Source organism: Eschrichtius robustus, chromosome 5 (assembly GCF_028021215.1).
Source record: "Eschrichtius robustus isolate mEscRob2 chromosome 5, mEscRob2.pri, whole genome shotgun sequence".
Taxonomy (NCBI): Eukaryota; Metazoa; Chordata; class Mammalia; order Artiodactyla; family Eschrichtiidae; genus Eschrichtius; species Eschrichtius robustus.
This window is the reverse complement of record NC_090828.1, coordinates 28,353,589-28,377,328: the sequence shown is the minus strand read 5'-3', so window position 1 is coordinate 28,377,328 and position 23,740 is coordinate 28,353,589. Positions and strand designations below refer to the sequence as shown.

General features: G+C 36.4%; 1 protein-coding gene across 11 annotated transcripts in view; it reads left to right on the top strand.

The window, feature by feature from the left end:
* PIKFYVE (phosphoinositide kinase, FYVE-type zinc finger containing) overlaps positions 1-23,740 on the top strand; it is a 76,147-nt gene that overhangs the window by 12,224 nt on the left and 40,183 nt on the right. For 7 of the 11 annotated variants that reach the window (XM_068544561.1, XM_068544560.1, XM_068544559.1 and 4 more), the window contains 9 exons: positions 3,173-3,380; positions 5,181-5,270; positions 11,905-12,043; positions 13,187-13,344; positions 14,483-14,594; positions 15,561-15,708; positions 16,250-16,417; positions 21,855-21,914; positions 23,533-23,662. In XM_068544561.1, the coding sequence (XP_068400662.1) occupies positions 3,173-3,380; positions 5,181-5,270; positions 11,905-12,043; positions 13,187-13,344; positions 14,483-14,594; positions 15,561-15,708; positions 16,250-16,417; positions 21,855-21,914; positions 23,533-23,662 (1,213 nt within the window). Of the gene's footprint in view, positions 1-3,172; positions 3,381-5,180; positions 5,271-11,904; positions 12,044-13,186; positions 13,345-14,482; positions 14,595-15,560; positions 15,709-16,249; positions 16,429-21,854; positions 21,915-23,532; positions 23,663-23,740 lie in introns of those variants that run through there. The other 4 variants (XM_068544566.1, XM_068544565.1, XM_068544568.1 and 1 more) reach the window with 2 other exon arrangements.

The window sequence follows — 23,740 nt, the reverse complement described above, 5'->3', positions numbered from 1 at the left end:
GTTCTTTTGGAATGTAGTGTACTTCCTCATGGGTCACACTTTATAACTCTCCTTTCAGGGGACCTGAGTCTTATTATAGGCCTAGAAGCAAAGAGGGTAGTGGGAGTGGGTCCTGAGGAGAATAAGCAAGGTCTTGCAAGGCAGCTAACTCCTGGGAGGCTGTTGTGAATTTCTCAGGCAAAGCAGGGTTAATCTCAGACAGGGTGGAAAGGCTACTTCTACTCGCAAAGAAGACTAAGTAGAAGTTGGCAGTTCAGTGTTCCCAGCTTCCCCAGATATCCCCTTCCAGTTTTCAGGATCTCATTCCTTTCTAATCGATGCCCTAACTTTAATAGACGCACTGTAAGGTTAAGTGATTCAGTGTGTGTTGTGGTTCAGTCACCTGCATGATGAGACTCTTGGTTTGATTTTCAGCAATCTCAGCTCTGCAGCTGTATATGGTTTCTTTCAGGGAAGACATAGACACTTTCAGGTACATTGTACAGTTCTTGAGCTGGGAATCTGAATTCCTGATGTCATTCTTTTCCCTTTTTGTCCAGTGCAATTAGGAGCAGCTAATCTCATACTCATTAGTTTGACAAAAATGTCCTAAGATGTGCAGTACATGGTCAATCAGGTCTTTGCCTCTTATAAGTATTTGATTAGGAGCATCCATAGGTGATACTTTACGTGACTCTGTTGCCCCATCACACCGTGGACTATCAGCATTCTCTTTACTACTGGGCATAGAGTACTTATTGCCTTTAAATCTAATTAGAGAACCAATTCCAGAAACCCAAAAACCAATTCAGAAAATTCAACCTTAAGATTTTGTTGCTCTAGAACTTCTCTTGGTACCAAAATTTGTATTAGGGTTCTCCAGAGAAACAGAACTAATAGGGTATTTACGCCCCCCCCACACCCCCCCCCAGCACACACACATTTATATAGAAAGAAAGATTTATTTTAAGGAATTGGCTCAAGTGATTAAGGGAGCTGGCAAGTCTGAAATTCTTAGGATAGGCCAGCGGGCTGGAAACTCAGGCAGAATTTCTGTCTTAAAGACTTGAGACAGGGCTTCCCTGGTGGCGCAGTGGTTAAGAGTCCGCCTGCCAATTCAGGGGACACGGGTTCGATCCCTGGTGTGGAAGATCCCACATGCCACAGAGCAACTAAGCCCGTGCGCCACAACTACTGAGCCTGAGCTCTAGAGCCCGTGAGCCACAACTACTGAAGCCCGCGTGCCTAGAGCCCGTGCTCTGCAGCAAGAGAAGCCACCGCAATGAGAAGCCTGTGCACCACAGCAAAGAGTAGCCCCCGCTCGCCACAACTAGAGAAAGCCCGCACGCAGCAACGAAGACCCAACACAGCCAAAAATAAATAAATAAATAAGACTTGAGACAGAATTTTTTTTTTTTTTAAGACTCCTCAGTCTTTGATCATAAGGCCTTCAAATGATTGGATGAGATCCATCCATATTATGGAGGGTAATCTGGTTAAAGTCAACAGATGGTAAATGTTAATCATATCTTAAAAAAAAAAAACCTTCACAGTAACAGCTAGACTATTGTTGGACCAAATAATCAGTCTTGCCAAGTTGACATATAAAGTTAACCATTGCAGATGGGACAATGAATTCTGGACACAATTGTATATCCAGGCCCCGAATAAATACCTAGAATACCTAGGCACATAGAAACAGATCAATGAATGTTAAGTTATAGTGGTGTAGCAGTGCTATCTCTGTATCTGCCATGCAACTTTCTGATTGTATGTGTCTCTTGTCTCCAGTGGACTGAGTTCTTTGATGGCAGGGCTGTGTCTCATCGACCTTTATACCACGTCCTTTAATTTAGGCATGCGCTCAGTAGGCCCTTGCTGGTGAGGATTCTTCAGGAAATGAAAACTTTTCTGGTCAGGGTTGGCTCCCTTTATTGATCTGATCATTTTCATTCTAATGGCTGAACGATGAAGGGAGATTTCCTTTACAGTGTAAGAACCAAGCCTTTGTTATGGCAACTTAAAGACCTTTCTCAGGAAGTAATTTCATCTCCTTACTACAATTCTACTTTGGTCAGCCGGTGGTGGTATGTCCTAGCACTCTCATTTATCCTGGACTGGAATTCAATTTTTTGGGGGGGCTCTTGATTGGAGATATCGTTCTTTAGATTCATCTGTTGAATCATGGTGTTAGAAATGAGTAACACAACAAGTGATATTTAATTTTGCTTAAAATACATGCATAATTTAATAAAGCTGAGTACTATGTAATAGTTGTCTTAAAATGAAAAATAAAAGACCCTTTATTGTACTTGGTAGTAATTATGGTAAAAACACAGTACAGTTGACTTTCAGAAGTCTTTTGTTCATGTCACTTCAGTTCTCTAATCTTAATGGTAAAAAAGAATTAAGGTAGAATTGTTACATAACATGTTATTAGTAAAGTTTAATTATCTTACCTCCTTTTTTAGTACACTAAATTGTTATAGAGTCACACAAAAAATTGTTACAGAAAAAGAGGGTAGAAATGAAAACTTACATTTGGGCAGGACTGCATCCTGAAAAAAAATGCATTTAAAATTATTAAATAGCCTTATTTTTTGTCTTCCCAAGAATATTTCATTTCCACCCTTACTTTCACTAAAGAATTTCCTTTATACTTCCCCCCCATATTTCATATTGCTTGTAAGCCAATTTTGTTAGTTTGTTTTTAAAACTGTGCCCCCTTGTGGAGGCCACTCGTCATGGCTTCATATAGATAACTAAATAACATTTTCCTCCTTACTTGTTATTTAGGGAAAAAGTGTTACTTCTATTTGTGCTGGTTTATGTACTCAATTAAAAAATTTTTTTTTCTTGAACCTCCTGTCTCTGATAGATCCCTTACTTCACTTTTGGAACCTTGAGGAATATTCTTTTAGCAGAGTTTTCTAGTACCTTGAGTCATATTTTCTTGTTATAAATATTTGAGGTAATTTGGATACCTGGATGGATTTTGCATAATGATGGTTTTTAAAATATATAACAGAGCTAACAGAGTTACTTCACTTTTAAAAGATGTCTTTTTTGGTAGTCTTTACTTGAGGATGGTTCCTGTTATTAGATTAACTATTAACCCAAGGGTTTAATATGTTCTGGTAAGTAATATATTAGTTATCTTTTACTTAATTTTCTTTTTTTTTTTTCCTCCTAGGGGACCTCCGAGCCTGTACATACTGTAGAAAAATAGCCTTAAGTTATGCTCATTCCACAGACAGTAATTCCATTGGTGAAGACTTGAATGCTCTTTCAGATTCTGCTTCCTCTGTGTCTGTACTTGATCCGAGTGAACCCCGAACACCTGTAGGGAGTAGAAAAGCCAGCCGCAACATATTTTTAGAGGATGATTTTGCCTGGCAAAGGTACTGTCACTTACATGTAATTTTATTTATATTTGGTAAATACTGATAGTCTTGTGACCTAAGGGTGCTTTAAGTTAACATCTAACTTCTTTGAATTGTCTCCTGAAAATACACCGTTTTCTCCTTTTTTCTCAGCTTGCCTTAGGAAGGATCACAAGAAGATGTTTATGGATAGTGATGATGTTGACTAATTAAAATGTTAGCTCCACAGGAGGAGAGACTTTTTCTTGTTTGCTCTTCTACACCTGGCACCAAGAACAGTGTATGGCGTATATATGATCCTGATAATATTTGTTGAATAAACAACAGAAGTTATTTCCATTAATAATTTCTAATGTAGCCTTCTTTGAGAAGGAGGATCCTCCTAAGATTTGTGTTCATAATATTTGCAAATGAAATTAGGTTTTTTCCCTTCCTGAGGAACATTTCATCTTTTTTCGTATGTCTAAATATGCTGCACTGTCTGGTTGTGGAGGATGTTACTCTTTCTTTACCTGGAACTGTTTGAATTAGAATCCTAGGTTCATCAGTTTCTGGTTGTTTTTCGTTAGCTAAGTAATTTTCTCATGCGTCATACCACATATGACCATGTCAAAGTGCTTGAAGTTTTAACTAGCATCTTTCTGTTATTTTCTCAGTTACCTCTTAATGGAGTGAAGAATTAATAGGTAACCAATGAATTTAGGCAAAAGTAAAAAATGAATGAATTATACCTACATTCAACATGTATGAATCTCGGGGATATAATGTGGAGGAGAAAAGAAAGTCACATATGATATAGCCAGTGATTATTTATAGAAAGTTCAAAAATATACAAATGGATACACTATCTAGGGATACAAACATGGTAAACTTAAAGAAAAGGAGGAGAATGATATATATAAAATTTACAACAGTAGTTTCATTGAGGGCAGGGAAGGGAATGGGATTGGGTCAGGGGAACAAGCACTTCAAAGTCGGTGGTAATGTTCTTTTTCTTAAATTGCTCCATGGATGCATTGGTGTTTGTGGCATCATGATTCTTTATACCTTACATATATTTTATAAGTTTTGAAGATTGACTCTGCATTTAATGAACAAGAAAGAAAGGAGAGGGATTCTTCATTTCTTACTTCAGTAAGCAATGCCATGTGGATGCCTGGCCCTGTTGTGTGAGCCCAGAATTGGCAAGTGTGATTTAATAAAACAAACCAGGTTTGAAAGCTTCCTGGGAGATGCCGGATAGATGTCAAAGGCAGAATAACTTTAGGTTCTGTGCTAATAGTTTAATGTTCATTCTCTTTTAGCCATCATATCTCTGTGGTAGGCACTACTTTCTCCTTTTGACAGATGTGGGTGCTGAAGTTCAGAGAGATTAAGTAACGTGCCCAAGGTCACACAGCTAGTAAGAGGTAGAGCCTGCACTTGGACCTAGGTTTGTGTGACTCTGCAGTGCTATTCCACCTAGTTATGGGGACTGAGAATAAAATATTTGAACTCAGGATTCCGGCCCCCCTCAGAGCACTTCAATCTTGTATATGTGATGTGAGAAGGAGTTCTACAAGTCACTCAAACAGCCAATTTTATTATTTCATTGACACCCATTATACTTAATAAACTCTATCACTCTTTTGGTATTTGATATCCTTAAGACAAAAACCATCCTATTTCCACTTCAACTAAAAGAAGAAAACAAAAATGACCCATAAGCTCATTATTGCAGAAAAACAACCTGCTTTTAAATGTTAAAGCATTTTATTGAAATTGGATTTGCCTGTAGCTCTCTTAAATCATCTCAGTATTTTCTTATTTTCTTTATAGTTTGATTCATCCAGACTCCTCAAATACTGCTCTTTCAACAAGACTTGTGTCTGTTCAAGAGGACGCTGGGAAATCTCCTGCTCGAAATAGGTAAACTGCCAAATGAAAGCACTGTCCTGTGTCTGGTTTTTCTTTTTTATAGTAATGAGAAGAACAGACATAAAATGGATGGGATTGATTGTTACACACTTTCTTAGCTCTAAAAGCTGAACTAAACTGTCGTTTCCTTTTTGCTAGTTAGCTGTCACTTGCATTCTCTCAGTGGCCGTTTTCTACTATTCTCTATTGGCTTCAGATCTCGGAACCTTCATTCCTTCTTTTTTCACGCTTAACAGGTGACCTCTCCTTCAGTTACACAGCAGAGGGGAGATAACAGAAGAGGGTGTCCTCAACTCTTAACATCACTTACCAACTTGATTACAGTTGCAGCTCATCCTTTTTCTCTTCACTTCTGGTTCTCCACTTGTGTTCTGGTTCTCATCCCTTACCAGTTTTTATTAGTTACCGTATTAGTGTTCCTTGTCTTTCACTTCTCTCTGCTGACTCCTTACTGTCTGCATTCAAACAAGCTCAAGCCTTACCTATTAAAAACAAACAAACAAACAAAACCCCTCCTTTGTGTTTTACCTCTAGTTATCTGTAGTCTCAATTTATTTTCTTAGCGAAATTCCTTGAAATAATAGCCCATAACTGTTCTATACCTGCACACTTCCTTCTCCTTTTCAACTTACTAGGGTGTTACTAACATCCACACCTCCCCACCAAAAATACTGTCATTACAAAATCAATTGGTAAGTGGTTATAAACCTGAAGAACAAGATATCTGACTCCCCATGGTTTAACATACTTTCAATGTATTCTTTCAACAAGTAATTAATAAGTACCTACGAACTACGTACTTGTATAACAGTGAATCAAATAAACAAAAATTTAAAGCATACGAAAACATAAGGAATAGGGGAGGAGGTTGGACTTTTGGTTTTTTTTTTTTTAGATTTTTTTTGATGTGGACCATTTTTAAAGTCTGATTGAATTTGTTACAATATTGCTTCTGTTTTATGTTTCGGATTTTTGGTGGTGAGGTGTGTGGAATCTTAGCTCCTTGACCAGGGGTTGAACCCCCCCTTCTCCCCCTCCCCCCCCCCCCAGCATTGGAGGCGACGTCTTAACCATTAGACCGCCAAGGAAGTCCCAAGGTTGGAATTTTGAGTAGTGTGGTCAGTGAAGACCTCACAGAGATGGTGACGTTTAAGCAAAGACTTGAGGAAGTGAGGGAGTAAGCCGTGTGGAAATTTTGTAGAAGAGTGTACCAAACAAACAGGGAATTGCTAGTTCCTGAGAGGGAACATGTCTGGCAGGGAATAACAAAGAGTCCTGTGTGCCAGGAGTAGAACCTTCTTACAATTCATTGTAAGGACTTTGTCGCTTAATGAGTGAGATGGGAAGCCGTTGTAGAGTTTCATTTATTATTTATTTTGAAAATATTTTTTACTTGCAAAAAAGTTGCAAGTAATAGAATAAAATAAATTTTCATATATTCTTCATTAAGGTTCACTAATTTACATATTGCCCATTTGCTTTGTTACTTTTTTTTTCTAGACCATTTGAGAGTAAGTTGCAGACATCATCATCCTTTACTTAAAAAAAAATTTATAAACTCCACTTTGTAGAGCAGTTTTAGGTTCACAGCAGGATTGACCGGAAAGTACAGAGAGTTCCCATATACCCCTGCTCCCCACAACCTCCCTCACTATAACCATCTCACACTAGAGAGGTATGTTGTTAAAACTGATGAACCTACAATGACACAGCATTATCACCCAAGTCTGTAGCTTACATTAGGGTTCACTCTTGGTGTTGTACGTTTTGTGGGTTTAAACAAATATGTAATGACATATATTCACCATTATAGTAAAGTACAGAATAGTTTCAGTGTTTTAAAAATCCTCTGTGCTCTGCTTATTGATCCCTCCCTCCCTGCCTCAACCCATGGCAACCACTGATCTTTTTACTGTCTTCATAGTTTTGCCTTTTCCAGAATGTTATATAGTTGGAGTCATACAGTATATTTCAGGTTGATTCCTTTCACTTAGTAATATGCATTTTAGTTTCTTTCATGTGTTTTTATGGCTCGATAACTCATTTCTTTTTAGTGCTGAGGAATATTCCATTGTCTGGAAAGTACCACAGTTATATTTATCCACTCACCTACTGAAGGACATCTTGGTTGCTCCCAAGTTTTGGCAACTATGAATAAGGCTTCACAAACATCCATGTGCAGGTTTTCGTGTGGATATGTTTTTCATTCATTTGGGTAAATACCAAGGATTGTGATCACTGGATCCTGTGGTTAAGAGTATGTTTAGTTTTGTGAGAAACTGCCAAACTCTCTTCTAAAATGGCTGTACTATTTTGCATTCCCACCAACAATGAATGGGAGTTCTGTTGTTACATATCCTTGGCAGTATTTGGTGTCATCTGTATTCTGGATTTTGGCCATTCTAATAGGTGTATAATTCTATCTCATAATTTGCGTTTCCCTAATGATGTGATGTTGAACATCTTTTCATATGGTTCCATCCTTTCCATCTGTATACCTTCTTTGGTGACGTGTCTGTCTAGGCTTTGGCCAATTTTTTAACTGAGTTTTCTTATTGTTGAGTTTTAAGAGTTCTTTGTATATTTTGGATAACCGTCCTTCGTCAAATGGGTCTTTTGCAGATATTTTCTCCCAGTCTCTGGCTTGTCTGCTAACTCTCTTGCTGTTGTCTTTTGCAGAGCATAATTTTTTAATTTTAATGAAGTACAGCTTATCAATTTTTTCATGGATGATGCTTTAGTGTTCTATCTAAAAAGTCATCTCCATACCCTAGGTCATCTAGATTTTCTCCTATGTAATTTTCTGGGAGTTAGTTTTACGTTTTACATTTAGGTCTGTGATTCATTTTGAGTTAATTTTTTAGAAAGGTAGAAGGTATGTGTCTAGGTTAATTTTTTTGCATGTGGATGTCCAGTTGTTCCAGCACCATTTGTTGAAAAGACTGTCTTTGCTCCATTGTATTGCCTTTGCTCCTTCATCAAAGATTAGTGACTATATTTATGTGGATCTGTTTCTGGGCTCTCTGTTTTGTTCCGTTGATCTATTTGTTCTTTCACCAGTACCACATTGTCTTGGTTACTGTAGCGTTATGGTAAGTCTTAAAGTTGGATTGTGTCAGTCCTCCGACTTTGTTCTTCTCCTTCAGTATTATGCTGGCTATTCTGGGTCTTTTGCCTCAACATATAAACCTTAGAATCAGTTTGTCAATATCCACAGAATAACTTGCTGGGATTTTGATTGAGATTGTATTGAATCTATAGATCAGGTTGAGAAGAACTGAAACCTTGACAATATTGAGTCTTCCTAGCCCTGAACAATGACTATTTCTCCATTAATTTAGTTCTTTGATATCTTTCATCAGAGTTTTGTGGTTTTCCTCATTCAGATCTTGTATATATTTTGTTAGATTTATACCTAAGTATTTCATTTTTTTTGGGTGCTGATGTAAATGGTAATGTGTTTTAATTTTTAACTTCACTTATTCATTGCTGTTATATAGGAAAGTGACTGACTTTTGTATATTAACCTTGCATCATGCAACCTTGCTATAGTTCTGGGAGTTTTTTTGGTTGATTCTTTCAGATTTTTACATAGAAGATCATGCCATCTGTGAAGAAAAACAGTTTTAATTCTTCCTTCCCATTCTGTATTCCTTTTATTGCCTTTTCTTATTACATTAGCTAGTGCTTCTAGTATGATTTTGAAAATAAGTCTTGAGAGGACGTCCTTGCCTTGTTCCTGCCTGAGCAGTTGAAAGGACAGAGTTGCCATTTATTGATATGGGGAAGAGGGGGAGGAACATTTAGACATGTTGAATTTGAGATACCTTCTAGACATCCAATTGAGATATCAAATAGTTGGATATATACATCTAGAGTTCAGGAGAGGGGTACAAGTCGGAGATATAAACTTGGGTGTTGTTATCATGTGGATGGTATTTAAAACTATGAACCTGTGTGGAGATCATCAAAAGAGTGAGTGTGGAAAGTGAGGAAGTAAGGACCAGGGACTGAGACTGGGGAAATGAAGAGGAACCAGAAAAGGAGACTGAGAAGGAGAGACTAGTGATAAGGTGAAAGGGAGTCAGGAGAGTGTGTTGTCTTAGTAGCCAAGTGAAGAAAGTATTGTATTTCAGGGAAGAGGGAGTTATCCTGCTGATACATCAAATGAGACGAAGAGTAAAAACTGACTATGGGATTTAACAATAACATTGGTATAGGCAATTTCAGTGGGTTGTTCGGGGTTCTGGCGAGAGTGGAAGAATTGGAGACGAGTTTTGTTATACTGAAGCAGGGGAATGCACTAGAAGAATGTGAAGTCAAGACAATTTTTTAAAAGATGGGACAAATTCCAAGATTCCTGTTGGCACATATACAAATGTAGAGATAGCTGTGCTAGTGTACAGTATATCTCTGTGTGTTTTGAATTAATGCTAATATTGATATATGTCTTTAGGAAAGATGTAATTTAGTCAGTGAGTACTTTCTCTAAATAAAATGTTAGCTAACATTCTTACCACTAGGCTACTTATTTGAATATTTGACAACAAAATTGACTAATTTTCTTTTACTCTTGTTGCCACTATATCAGAATATGTGTAGGGATGATGGACTTTTAGAGAAGAAGAATGCATGGATAAAGCACATATTGGACAAGAGACTTTAACTGGTTGAATAAGACATAGTGGCAACTTTTCACTAACAGAATATGCCAAGTTATGAAGAAGAAAAAAAAAAAAAGAGGAAAAAAAACCCATGAAGAACTGGTTACTTAAAAAGTCTTGTTTATAGACTATATTTCTTTGATACCAGGGTTTCTTATTAAGAATGATTTTTTTGCCTAAACCTGTTACAGACCTGTGAATAATTTCTTAAATTATTTTAAAAGTATCTTTATGCTAGGAGAACATAGGTTTTCAATTGAGACCTGGTTTGAATGGCAGTCCTGTTATTTATTAGCTGAGTTAGACAGATTCCTTAATCTCTGACTCTTGATTTCTTTATCTGTAGAATGGATCTAGTTGTACCTATTCAATAGGATTCTGTGAGACCAAATGAGGGAAAATACATCCTGAGAGGGACTTGAACACATTGTAGATGCTTCTGCCTTTTATCCTTTATATAGAAGCTAAAATTGGGTTTCATTTTTTCTATGTAGAAGCTAACTAAATTTCTAGTTAAAATTTATTTATAAATAAAAGCTTGCTTGCTGCTATTGATATTCCATTTACAAGTCACTTATCTGGTAACTTATTGATATTACACTTACCTAATGATTGACTGTAAACTTTAGAAATACAATTTTTTTCCTATGTTAAAAAAAAAAAGATATTTTGTAAGTACTTATATACCAAGAGAGGAAATAAATTTTCACTACTTTTTCTGTCGATCAAATTCAAAATATAATAATAATTGAGGACAATATTTTTAACATAGGTCTACTAATGAGAAGAAAGGAATTATTTTTGGGGGGATGATTTTGCTGAGTTGGGGTTCAAAATTAGTGTGTTTCTTGTCATCAGAATGTTATAGATGTTCAATTAAAAAAAAACTTGTTAGTTCAGTGGTTATGCAAAAACTTTTTGGATTGTGGGCCATAATTTCCCATGCCTGATCTGCAAGATTATTTCTGCATTTGGACTGTGATGCTTTGTATTCGTCAATTAAAAAAAAGAAAACACCCTAATTTTCAGCATTTTAAGAAGAGTTAGTATTTATTTCCTTTGAGATATTACTGGTGTATGAACTACATCTATAATTTTTTTCCTGTAGTCTTTTCATAATGACTTTTTTTTTTAAACATCTTTATTGGGGTATAATTGCTTTACAGTGGTGTGTTAGTTTCTGCTTTATAACAAACTGAATCAGCTGTACATATACATATATCCCCATATCTCCTCCCTCTTGCGTCTCCCTCCCATCCTCCCTATCCCACCCCTCTAGGTGGTCACAAAGCACCAACCTGATCTCCCTGTGCTATGCAGCTGCTTCCCACTAGCTATCTATTTTACATTTGGTAGTGTATATATGTCCATGCCACTCTCTCACTTCGTCCCAGCTTACCCTTCCCCCTCCCCGTGTCCTCAAGTCCATTCTCTACTTCTGCGTCTTTATTCCTGTCCTGCCCCTAGGTTCTTCAGAACCATTTTTTTTTCTTTTTTTTTTTTTTAGATTCCATATATATGTGTTAGCATACCGTATTTGTTTTTCTCCTTCTGACTTACTTCACTCTGTATGACATACTCTAGGTCCATCCACCTCACTACAAGTAACTCAATTTCGTTTCTTTTTATGGCTGAGTAATATTCCATTGTATATATGTGCCACATCTTCTTTATCCATTCATCTGTCGATGGACACTTAGGTCCATAATGACTTTCTTTTAAACTTAATTTGAAATAATTACAGACTAACATATAAGTTGGAAATAATAGTGCAGAGAATTTCTGGATACTTCTGTCCCAGCTTCCCCAATGATAGTATCATATATAACCATCATAACTACTTTTAAAAGTGCCCTTAACATTGGCAAGTAACCATTTATTTAAAAATGAACTTTCATTATAATCCTGTTTATTGATGAAGAATTTACAACTGTGTTTTCACTTTCTGTTTTTATTTCCAGATCAGCCAGCATTACTAACCTGTCATTGGATCGATCTGGGTCTCCCATGGTACCATCATATGAGACATCTGTCAGTCCCCAGGCTAACCGAACGTATGTTAGGACAGAGACCACTGAGGATGAACGCAAAATTCTTCTGGTACCGGTCCAGTATCTTTGACCCATTGCAACTTTAGAACATAAAGAATGTTTATCTCACTAATTTTTTTTTTAAGACAAATACAAATGAAATAGCCCGTTATCATATAAATTAAATAGAGGAAATAATTTGCTAAGTTTTTATTAGGATGACCTGAAATTGGTCAAGCATTCCATGCTCATATGCTACATTAATATTTTCTTGACTGCTTTCATCTGGCAAAATCAGAATTCAGATGCCTACATAATACTAGAGCTTAACTTTGAGTTAGGTCCCAGATTGCTGTTTAAACTTTGGAACATGTTTCTTATACACATGGAATACTTTTCAGACATTTAATATTATATGTTTAAGTAGGTAGTAATCAGTTGTTTATTGAATTTATCTTTGTAAAATACTGTGTTCAATCATAAGAGTGACTCAAAGAAATGGAAGATATGGCTTCTGTCCTCAGGTTTACAATTCAGAAGGTATAGAGGTGAGAATAAGCATGGCATTTTTTGTGGACTGAAGTGACGTTTATTAATTGGGAGATGTTGGGAGGGATATTAAGTTCAGTTCTGTGGGCAATGAGAATGGAAAGTTATTTGGGGCTACTTGGTGGAAGGTGGTGAATTCAGTCTCTGTAAGTTTTAGATTTGGACCTGTAGGTGCTGAGCAGTGTTGAGGTTTTGTTGAGCAGGGAGTAATTCCCTGACGGCCTTTCTGTAGGAAATTCACCTGGCAGTTGGGTATATGTGAGAATGGTAAGAATCTGGTGGGGTAAAAGCTACAGAAAGTTACTTTAGATTAATGTGATTCACTGTTCCCTCCTTCTCTTTTGTTCTGTCTCCAAAGAGGGGTGTGACATTCTGTGTTTAGATAATCAGGAGACCGATAGTATGTGCCATTGACTGAAAAAAAAATTATTTGGGATAGTTTTTTGTTTTTTTTTTTCTCAAGAGAAAAAGTTACGTTTGCAATTAGATGAGCTGAGTTCAAGCTGTTCCCCATGCATGTGTCATTTCTATTAAATCATGTAAGTTAGCTATGACAAATCTGAATTGAGTTTCCTTTTATGAATCTAAAAATCACAAGAAGCAGTCTGAAACGGTATATAGCATCCTTCTCAGGAGTAATTACTTCCTCATAATGTGATTTCAGGACAGTGTTCAGTTAAAAGACCTGTGGAAAAAAATTTGCCATCACAGTAGCGGAATGGAGTTTCAGGATCACCGCTACTGGCTGAGAACTCATCCCAACTGCATTGTAGGAAAGGAGTTAGTCAACTGGTTAATCCGAAATGGACACATTGCTACAAGGTAATGGAGCTTAAGAAAGACTTTTTGATATTATTTATGAATTTATTTTTAATGACATATCATGTAGATATAAAGGGAGCAAATTTCTTTGTGAGTGGGGTGCTGCTTGTTTTCTGCATTTGGTGTTTGGGCTGCTAATTACTCAACCCTCCTCCCTTCTGAGTTGTAATCGGTAGAGAGTAGATGCAAGGAGCCAAATGGGGTCACAGTTCACCTTATTTATTAAAGGCAGAAATGTGCAGTTAATTCCCAAAGCCCAGAGCTCTCTAGTTAAGCCAGATTGGGGAATGCAGCTAGATCCTGAGGCCACAGTAGATTCTCCTGCTACTGCTCCCTAATCTGAACTTTCAACCTGTCTTGAGAATTGGGTCCATTAACCACACCAGGAGTGTCCTAGCCTGCCTCACAAATCATTTGTGAGAAAGAGACAGACAGGTCTTGTTGCCTTTCAGGGTAATGCGTCACCTGGCTTTTCTGCTTGCTTAGAAGAAACAAGTATGTAGGAAGAGAAGAAACAGCTGTAAGCAGTGAAGCCCTGGGTTCCAGTTTGGGTTGTATCTCTTTTTAGTTTTGTGCCCTTTGTCAAGTTATTCAATCTCTTAGAGACTTGACCTCTCAGCTCTAATATGAGGACAATATGTGATCCTATGAAGAAGCTGTGAGAATGAAATAATATGGGCAAATGTGTTTGGTACATTGTGAACTGCCATATAAATGTAATGTGTTAATAATTATTTCATGTATATATATAGATATACATTTTATATCTATATTTATAATATTTGGTATTGTCTTCTCATCAAAGACTGTAAGCTCCTTGAGGACAGGAGCCATGCTATTCTCAACACTTTTTACTCCTAGTAAGTACAGGGGTGTGCATGCACTGAGTACTTGTAAATGTTTGTGTAATTGAAATTAGGTTTTCTTGGGACTGGTTCTCCTTTACTATGGTACATGGGAAGATCTTTTAGTTTAGCTTCAAGTCTCTCTTGTTTTATCCCTCACCTATCCAAGGACCATTTGAAATTCCAACTCTGATTAGAATGGAAAAAAAAATTCAGTTTGTGTCTGATCTTGTACTTGTAAAATTATTCTGACTGACTTTTAAAAGTTTTCACTTTTCTTGGTCTTGATTCAGGGCACAAGCTATAGCAATTGGACAGGCAATGGTGGATGGACGTTGGCTGGATTGCGTCAGCCATCACGACCAGCTCTTCCGGGATGAGTACGCGCTGTACAGACCACTGCAGGTAGTGTTCAGCGGCACTGCTAAGGGGAGTATAGTGAGCTTTGCTGCCAAGTCTTCTCCATCAGCGGGAATAAAAACTAGCTGAATAACCCAAAGATACACTTTTCTAACATGTTTTCCCTGCCGTTTGAGGAAAGTTAAACATTTTTACTTGATAGGTAGTGGTGATTAAAAATCCCATTGGAATCAAACACTGTTCAGTTGGTGTGGCTTCTCTTAAGCTTGGCTTTGTGATATTGTAGTTGCTTGTCATTTATCTTCAGTGGTTTTCAGTTTTACTGTGTCTGCATTTTTAGGACTAAGAGGGACTATACATAATAAAACAATTGAAAAAACTTCATGGTACCATTGCAATAGATTTTGACTCTATAGCAGTATTCAACTGTACAGTAATGGTAAAACGGTGAATATTCTCTTTTCTGTTTTTTTTTTTTTTTTTTTACTTTAATTAGGAAATTGGAAATTACTTAAAGATAGAACTTTTAAAAAAAGATATACTTTCACTTTTGGTTTATGTTAATTTGATATAAATAATATTCAGTAATACCTTTGTGAACTAAAATTGAAAAATCAATGGTTAGAAAAGACAAAGACCCAAAACACTAGTGTGGTGTTATGTGTTAAAATCTAACAGTTGTTTTCCAGTATGTTGGCACAGGGTTAGGATAAATTCTGAGCTGTCTTTACTCTCAGGAATAAAAGATGAGACACTATAAAATCTGTATGTTTTGTTCGTAATATGCTGCCTTTAAGCTTACTGATTCATAAATATTATAATTGGAAGAGTGGAGTTGCCAGCATGATGCTGGTTTACAACTTAGCTTCTATTAATTTGCTTATTTTTACATAAATTTATTTAGTGGTTAGCCTTGTACAAATATTGGGCTAGAATTTATTTGTAGTGTGACAGCCTCAACATTGTTGCCATTGAGGGTCAATCGCTTGGATCCTGTCTTGACCCTTTCAGAGTACAGAATTTTCCGAGACCCCTTCTCCGGACAGTGACTCAGTGAACTCTGTGGAAGGACACTCTGAGCCATCCTGGTTTAAAGACATCAAGTTTGATGACAGCGACACAGAGCAGATAGCTGAAGAAGGTGACGACAATTTGACCAGTGAGTTTCACTTTCTGACATTTTAGTTTTTATGGATCATTACTGTGTATGTATGATAAAATGAGTGTTTTGTTTATTTAGTTGAAACAGTCCTACTTTTAAGATTTATGGCTCCAACTAAATGTAACAACATCTGATAGCAATCCTTGTCTTAGATACAGTATTTTCTTAAGAAACCAACTTGTTAGGCTACTGGTGTTTTCAGATTTTGCCGTAGTCTTTAGTTTGCAGCAGCTTAAAAATAACTCCGAGCTAATATTGCAGTAGACAACTTTCTCACCTCTTCACTATGATATCAGACCTTCTCTCTGCAGAACCTCCAACATATTTCTTCATTTTAAAAATTCATTTTACATTTAACTTGCTCAAATTTTATTAAGTCTACACAGAAGTACATGAAAATACTGTATCCATTTTGGTATTGCACATTGGGCTTGTATATTAAAAAAACCATTTTTCTCCTTTCCTCCGATACCCTGATGAAACCCATTTTTACTCCCCTCCTCTCCCTGTATTTCTTTCCCCTCCCCAACACTAAAAGACTCTGCCAGTCCTAGCAAGCGCACATCAGTCAGCAGTTTCCAGTCCACAGTGGACAGTGACTCAGCCGCGTCCATCAGCCTGAACGTGGAGCTGGACAACGTGAACTTCCATATCAAGAAGCCCTCCAAGTACCCACATGTGCCCCCTCACCCTGCTGACCAAAAAGGTAGGAGGTAGTCACCATCTGCAGTCCAAACACAGGCTGGAGAGATCTCAAGCCAGCTTGTCCTTCTGGCTTCCTCTGACCCCTATGGCTGAGGGGATTTGGTGTGGGTTTTGGTCCACCCCTCCTCATTTTCCCCACACCTCTTCCCCACATGTTTTTTCTTTTTGTTTTTTGGTTGGTTCTGGTTCCTTTTATTTCTTGTTTTCTACCTCAGTACCACCACACCCAGTTTAAAGCTTGTAGTCTTTAAAAGGAACTACATCTGACTGCTTTTCCCTTAGCATAATGTGCAACTTCCAAGGTGGCATTTCTTTGCATTTATAACATGGATGTTCTGCTCTATTCATTTCTTTTTCTTCATTTAATATTTTAAAGCTTATTTGCTTACGCTGTTGCCCAGTAGCATAGTATTCCACTAAACCTTTCCAGATGCTTGAACTCGATTGGTGAAAAACGTTCACACATTCCAAAACATCTTTCTACTCTAATTTAAAATGCTTATTGTGCATATGCTATATTTATAAACAAGGTTTCTTCTTTAATACAAAACAAATTCCTTCTTTTAGCTGTCTTATTTGAGGCTTTAGTCTACTGAAAAATAATAATTCAAAAGACATTCGGTATAAAAGGAAAAATAAGGTAAACCATTACTAAAATCTAACATAGCGGTACATAGAAATGAAATGCTTTCTTTAAAAATGGATGATGAGGTTTACTTTGTTGGCTATAATTAAAAGGCAATTTAAATTTTAGCTCTAAAGTGGCATTAGTAAAGGTAAATAAATAAAAAATACATAATTGGGAATTCCTTGGCGGTCCAGTGGTTAGGACTCCGCACTTCACTGCAGGCGGCACGGGTTCGATCCCTGGTCAGGGAACTAAGATCCCGCATGCTATGCGGCCAAAAAAAAAGAAAAAAACGTAAGTAATAAGTAACTGTGGCATTTCATTATGTTACAGTAACTGAAAAATCATTATTCTACAGATGAAGCAATTTATTCCATGATTTCACCTGTAGTTTGAATTTTTAATATTTAGCGCTCTAAATTTGAATTGTCTCCTTACTTAGATCTGAAATTCCTGCCTAATTCTTTGCTGCTGCCTACTTTGAGCCTCAAAATATTATCAGAAGAGAGAAGCTTTTGAATGTAAACATCTATGCTAAAATAATTGGAAACAAATTCACATTTCTACAACAGATTTCTCATAATTGTCGATATTAGCCACTCTCATCAAGATGTGGTAAAATGTCATTTAAGGGTTATAGTAATAAAAAGGTATATCTTATTTAAGAATAGAAACTTAGAGAGGGTGTGAGAAAAGAGGACACCTGACTCGCATTGAGCACAAGTAAGATACACATCGTTATGGGAATCCTCAAAGCAGAAATTGGAAAAATGATGGCAGACATTTGGGTGAGTATGAAAGGACAGTGAAGCAGACGTGGCACTTGTGTGAGAATTAACTGTAGACTCTGGTCACGTGGAGGATATTGGATTTTTGTAATATAAATGACAGATGTGGTTCAGAGGTGGGATGATCTGTCATGACGGAGGGTATCTGTTCTCTGGACACTTCTGTTGGCAATTTCATTGTGCTGAAAGAAGAGTGTGAAATACATTTTTGACTTGCTGGTGATTTCATCTCTTGGAAAGTTAAGGAACTTTTGAAAATCATGAAGAAAGTGACCTGTCATCATGCAACTAATAATAGCAAAAGGTGGACTGCTGAGCACAGTCAGGCATTTGCTTTAGGAAACCTAACTTCATAATGTTGGGGGAAGAATGGGAATAGAAGGCTGCGATAATGATGTTTTTACAGTACAACCTCAAACTGCATTTATAAGGAAAATTAAAGGGGCAGCACCTGCAGTTGAAGAAAACCATCATGACTCCTCTGGCAACTTTCTGATCTCAACCTTTAAAAATTTTTTTTCTAGAAAAATTGTGAGAGGAAACCTTCATATGAGGAGCAGTCTGAAAGAGGGGCCAGTGCTTTTAGAAAAGTGGCAGGATAGCTGAAGTCCAGACTGCACGGAAGATTGGAGGAAATGCCAAGGATATCTTGGGAAAGATTTTTAAAATTGTGATGTAAAGAGAAAAATTAGGCCAGTTATTTGGGGAAGTTGATACAATATTAATTGAACTTTTTTTTTTTTTTTTTTAACCTCTGTTAAGATAACCTTACCCAGGAAAGAACACTGTCTGTTAAGAGGAAGTGAAGTCCAAAATAATGAAGAGTTAGAGGATGCCTCGTTGTTGTTTGTTTTCCCTTCTAGTTTTACTGAGATATAATTGACATAAAGCACTGTATAAGTTTAACGTGTGCAGCATAAGTTTACTTATGTGAACATCCATCATCTCCCATAGATAGAAAATTAAAGAAATAGAAAAAATTATTTTCTTTGTGATGAGAACTCTTAGAATTTACTCTCTTAACAACTTTCATATATGACATACAGCAGTGTTAATTGTATTGATTGTGTTGTACATCCGTCCCTAGTACTGGAAGTTTCTGCCTTTTGACTGCCTGCGTCTAATTTCCCCTCCCCCACCCCCTTCCTCTAGTAACTACCAATCTAATCTCTTTTTCTGAGTTTGTTTTTGAAGTATAATTGATCTCCAACTGTTACGCATCATAGTGATTCCATATTTCTATACATTTTGAAATGATCACCAGTTAAGTCTAGTTACAGTATGTCACCATACAAAGATATTACATAGTTATTGACTATATGCCCCACCCTGTACATTTTACACCCATGACTTAATTATTTTGCAACTGAAAGTTTGTACCCCTAATCTTCCTTACCTATTTCTTTTCTCCTTCCACCCCCCTCCCCTCTGGCAACCCCTGTTTGTTCTCTGTATCTATAACTCTGTTTCTTTTCTGTTCTGTTTGTTCATTTGTTTTGTTTTTTAGATTCCACAAATAAGTGAAATCATACAGAATTTGTCTTTCTCTGACTCATTTCACCTAACATAATACCCTCTAGTTCCACCCATGTTTTCACAAATAGCAAGATTTTATTCTTTCTTGTGGCTGAGTAATATTACATTGTATATGTGTACACACACACACACACACACACACACCCACACACCCCAGAAAGAAGGTAATTATTAGATTGACCTCTTAGGTCATTTGCAACCTTGAGAGCCTGTAATTTGAGGACTTTATAAATCCCTTAATACACATTTCTGGCTTTCACAGTTCTCTCTTGTTAAGTTTTAGCATACTAACAGGAATTATTCTTTTTTCTATTTTTCTTGTGAAGTTGAGATACAATAAATTATTTTTTTCTTCATTGTAGTTAGGAGGAACACTGGTTACCAGAAAATAAAGGTCGTCAGAGTGACCTAGTTAGGGAAGTGAAAGACTTCCTCTGCTTCTGGTTTTCATTTCTCTTAAATAAAAATGAGAATGGGTGCTTTTTATCTTTCCATTAAAGGTAAAGGTAATACTTATTAAGTCTTTTCTTTGGGATCATCTGCTAGCTTTTAAGGCTGAGGAAATTTGAATTTATAAAATTGATTGAAATAGCTATACTTAAAAAAAAACTGGTCATGTTTTTTATGTTACATAAGCAAACCCCTCATTTTCAGAAACTTGTAAAACTGAGACAGCGTGATCTTCTGGTTTGATTAATTTTTCATTATTGGTCTTGGAGAGTTATGCAATTAAAAAATATTTTATTCTGTGTTGGTCGCAGGATTCTGAACCATTGTTGGAAAGTTAGCAAGTAGAACCTAGAGAAGAAAGTGAAAATCATGGCTTCCGCAAACCTCTAGACCTAACTTCCCATTTATAGGGAAACAGGGGGTATAAGAGCAATTTAAGCAGCACCATGAGGAAACAATCCATCAGATCCAGAATGTGGGATGTTCACCAGGACATTTGGCCTGGGTTCTTTCAAAATTCAATATCATGAAAAAAAAAAGGTAGGAAGTCTACTTTAGACTAAAAGAGAATAAAGAGAATGTAATGTATGAACCTTAATGGATCCAGGTTTGAGGGGGAAAAAAACATTTATTAAAGCATTTTGGGAACAGTTAGATAAATTTGAATGTGGACTAACTCAATGATATTAAGAAATGGTCAGTTTTCTTAAGTGTGTAAATATTACGGCTATAGAGGAGAATGCCCTTATTTTTAAGAGATGCATGCTGAAGTATTAGTGGTAAAATGTCATGATATGTGTAATTTCAAATGGTCTGGAAAAAAAGCACACATATAGAGAGAAATCAGATATGGCAAATCATTAACAATTGTTCAGTCTAGGTGGAGGGTATACAGGATTTTCTGTATGTTTGAAATTTTTTCATAATGGGGAAAATCCATTGCTTCTGGAATTTTATATATATATATATATATCCTTTAGTATGAAGAGTAAAGCTTGTAAAGCCTCTACATTAGTTGAACAAATAGGGGTAGGCATTATTAATTTCTGTGCGGGAGGTATAGGAATAAAGTATAACATCTGTTTTCACTGGTCCATATAATACTTGATTTTATTGTATTTGACATGGCACACTTGTACTTTCTAAATTTTTTTCTCCACTTTCTTGTTTGAAGGATGAGCATATTGGCTTATAGACACATTGACTTTTGAAGCCCATTTGTTTATAAATAAACTCTACCTGCAAAGAATTTTGTGGAGCACCTTTGCCTTAAAGGGCTTAAAATGCATTGTGGTTAAATTTGCACGGTAGAAAGAACCTCATTTGAGCTGTGCTTGGGCACAGACCTAGAGAAAAGGTCATGGGGAAGTAAAGAGTAAGTTTCACTTATAAGAAAAATAATTACTATTCTAAAAGTTCTAAAAGAACACATTCACTGTGTGTTCAGAAGTTATCTTTCAGCAACTATTTGGAAGTATTTGGTTAGAATTTTTGAAAATTAAAACTCTAAAAACTAATATAAATCCTTACGAGTTACATCTTTATTCCCTGCCATTGTCACTTTTGTATTAATTTATTTTATAGCTTATATTCTGAAATTTTAAAAACCCCACCTTATATTGTATTATGAGGTGGCTTCTCTATCTGAACTCACTGTTTGTTAAATAATACAATTGTGCATGAGAAAAAGAGTAACTTTTTAGGCTTGTCATGAAAATTACTGACGATCTCAGTTTTCATAAACCAGTTCAGTTTTGATAAGGGAAGAATGATCTGTTAAAGATTATCTGTCATTACTGTTTCAAGGTTTTGTTGAGTTATTAATTTAAGTCTATCAAGTTTAGTATGAAGTGTGCGGAACAAGTTATAAAGCATCATTTTAGCCTAAAGTTTTGTGACTTGGCTGTGTACTGATGGGTTTAGTATGAGTAATACTTTGTGTGTGGGTGTGTTTTCTGTATAATTATGCTGGCATGTTAATAGTCATAAGCTTCTCCTTTCCTTCCTCCTCTCTCTCCTCTCTCCCTGCTATGCAGAGTATTTGATTTCTGACAATGGAGGACAACAGCTCTCAATAAGTGATGCCTTCATCAAAGGTAATTTTATCAAAAGCTATACATGGGATGGTGTCTCTTTTGTTCATGGGGATATACTTGGGGCCTAGCACATTGATAGGTGCAGAGTAGGTACTGACAATGTATATGATTATTTTAGTATCATGGGAACACAGATTTTAATATGTGTAGTAACTTTGAGACTGTTGAGAACCAAAAATATAAACTCGGACTTGGTTTGAAAGAAGGTCTCTGATCTGAAAAGTAATTGTTTAAAAGCTTTTAAATAGATTTTGAATTTTATTCATTTAAAGGCATGAATAGTTTATGCTTTCCTATATCATGAGTATAGTATTAAGTATTGACATACATATCGTCAGTGATTGTCAAGCTTATCAAAAAGCCTACAGGCAGATCTCATCCGATTGAGGATGCCGCTTGCCCTGTGGAGTTGGGGAGACAAGTGGACAGAAGGGGATAAAGAACTAGTTCTGCTGACCATTTCCCTGGGGACAAGAGGAAGTACAAGCCTTTTCCAGCCGTGACCCTACTTAGCTTGCTGTGGAGTGAAGACACACTTACTTAATTGGTCCATAACACTCTACAGCTTAGGCCTCAGATAATGGGAGGGTTTCACATAAAAGAGAGAAGGTAGGGCAAGCTGGTACAAGGGCAGCCACTTGCAGCTGGTGTCATAACTTAGCAGTGTTTCTGAATTCACCTCCAAGCATCTGGTTCAACTAGATGTTTATAGACCAGGGGTTTAAATAATTGAAATGTGCCATTTTTGTACTTCACTTGTCATGGACACTTGCTTTACTGTGTAAGCTGCTGGAATGTTTAGTTGAAAGTTTTTTTGTTTGTTTAGTTTGCTTTAAGAGGGGAAAGATTTGAGAATTTTTGTAAGCATTTCTCACCTCTCTTCTTTCCATTTATTCAATCACATTTTTCAGCATTTAGTGAGCATCTTTTTTTGCAAAGCATGTAGTATTATCTATTATTTTTTTGGTCTTGATCCATTAACAGAATTTTACATAAATTGTTATTTACCATGTTTTAATTTCTTTACAGTTAATTTTTAGGTCTGACTTGTAAAAGTTTTGCCAATTAAAAAGAAAGCCTTTTGTTCCTGTATTGAAAAAGAAACACTAAAAGGATTGTCTGAGTAGACTTTCTATACTGTCATGTACTGGTTCAGACGTATCAGGGCTGAACTTTTTAAAGTTCAGCACCCACACTATCACATGTTCTGCTTGCATTCTGATTTCAATTGAATGCAGTTTTCAGTTTGTGATTTTATAGGAAAAATTAACCACCTTGTTTTGTTTATGTCCCCAAATAAATAAAAAGACTGTAAAAAAATCTCATTTTATTTGCTTTTCAGAAGCCGTATTTATAATTATTTTCTTGAGAGTCCTGGTTGCTTATGTAAATTTACTTTTCACACTTCTGTCTCTGATTTTGTCTGTTGAGAATATTGATGATCTAACTCAGAGTTCATTTTTTTATTTATGAATTTAAACATGTCCTTGCTTTTTTTACACCAACAATTGAATTGGCTAACTTAAAAAACGTAAAAACGTAAGTTGGCAATTTCTAAATCTATGAGTAGATGGTATAAAACGTGATAATGAAGTATAATTTCTTATTTTACACTTAGAATCCTTATTTAACCGTCGAGTTGAGGAAAAATCCAAAGAGCTGCCTTTCACACCTTTGGGCTGGCATCATAACAACCTGGAGCTGCTGAGGGAGGAGAATGGAGAGAAACAAGCCATGGAGAGGTTGCTGTAAGGCAGTGAGCTTTTTAATTTTAATTCTCCATTTTTATAATCTTCAGTGACTTGATAGGCATGTGCATAGTTCTT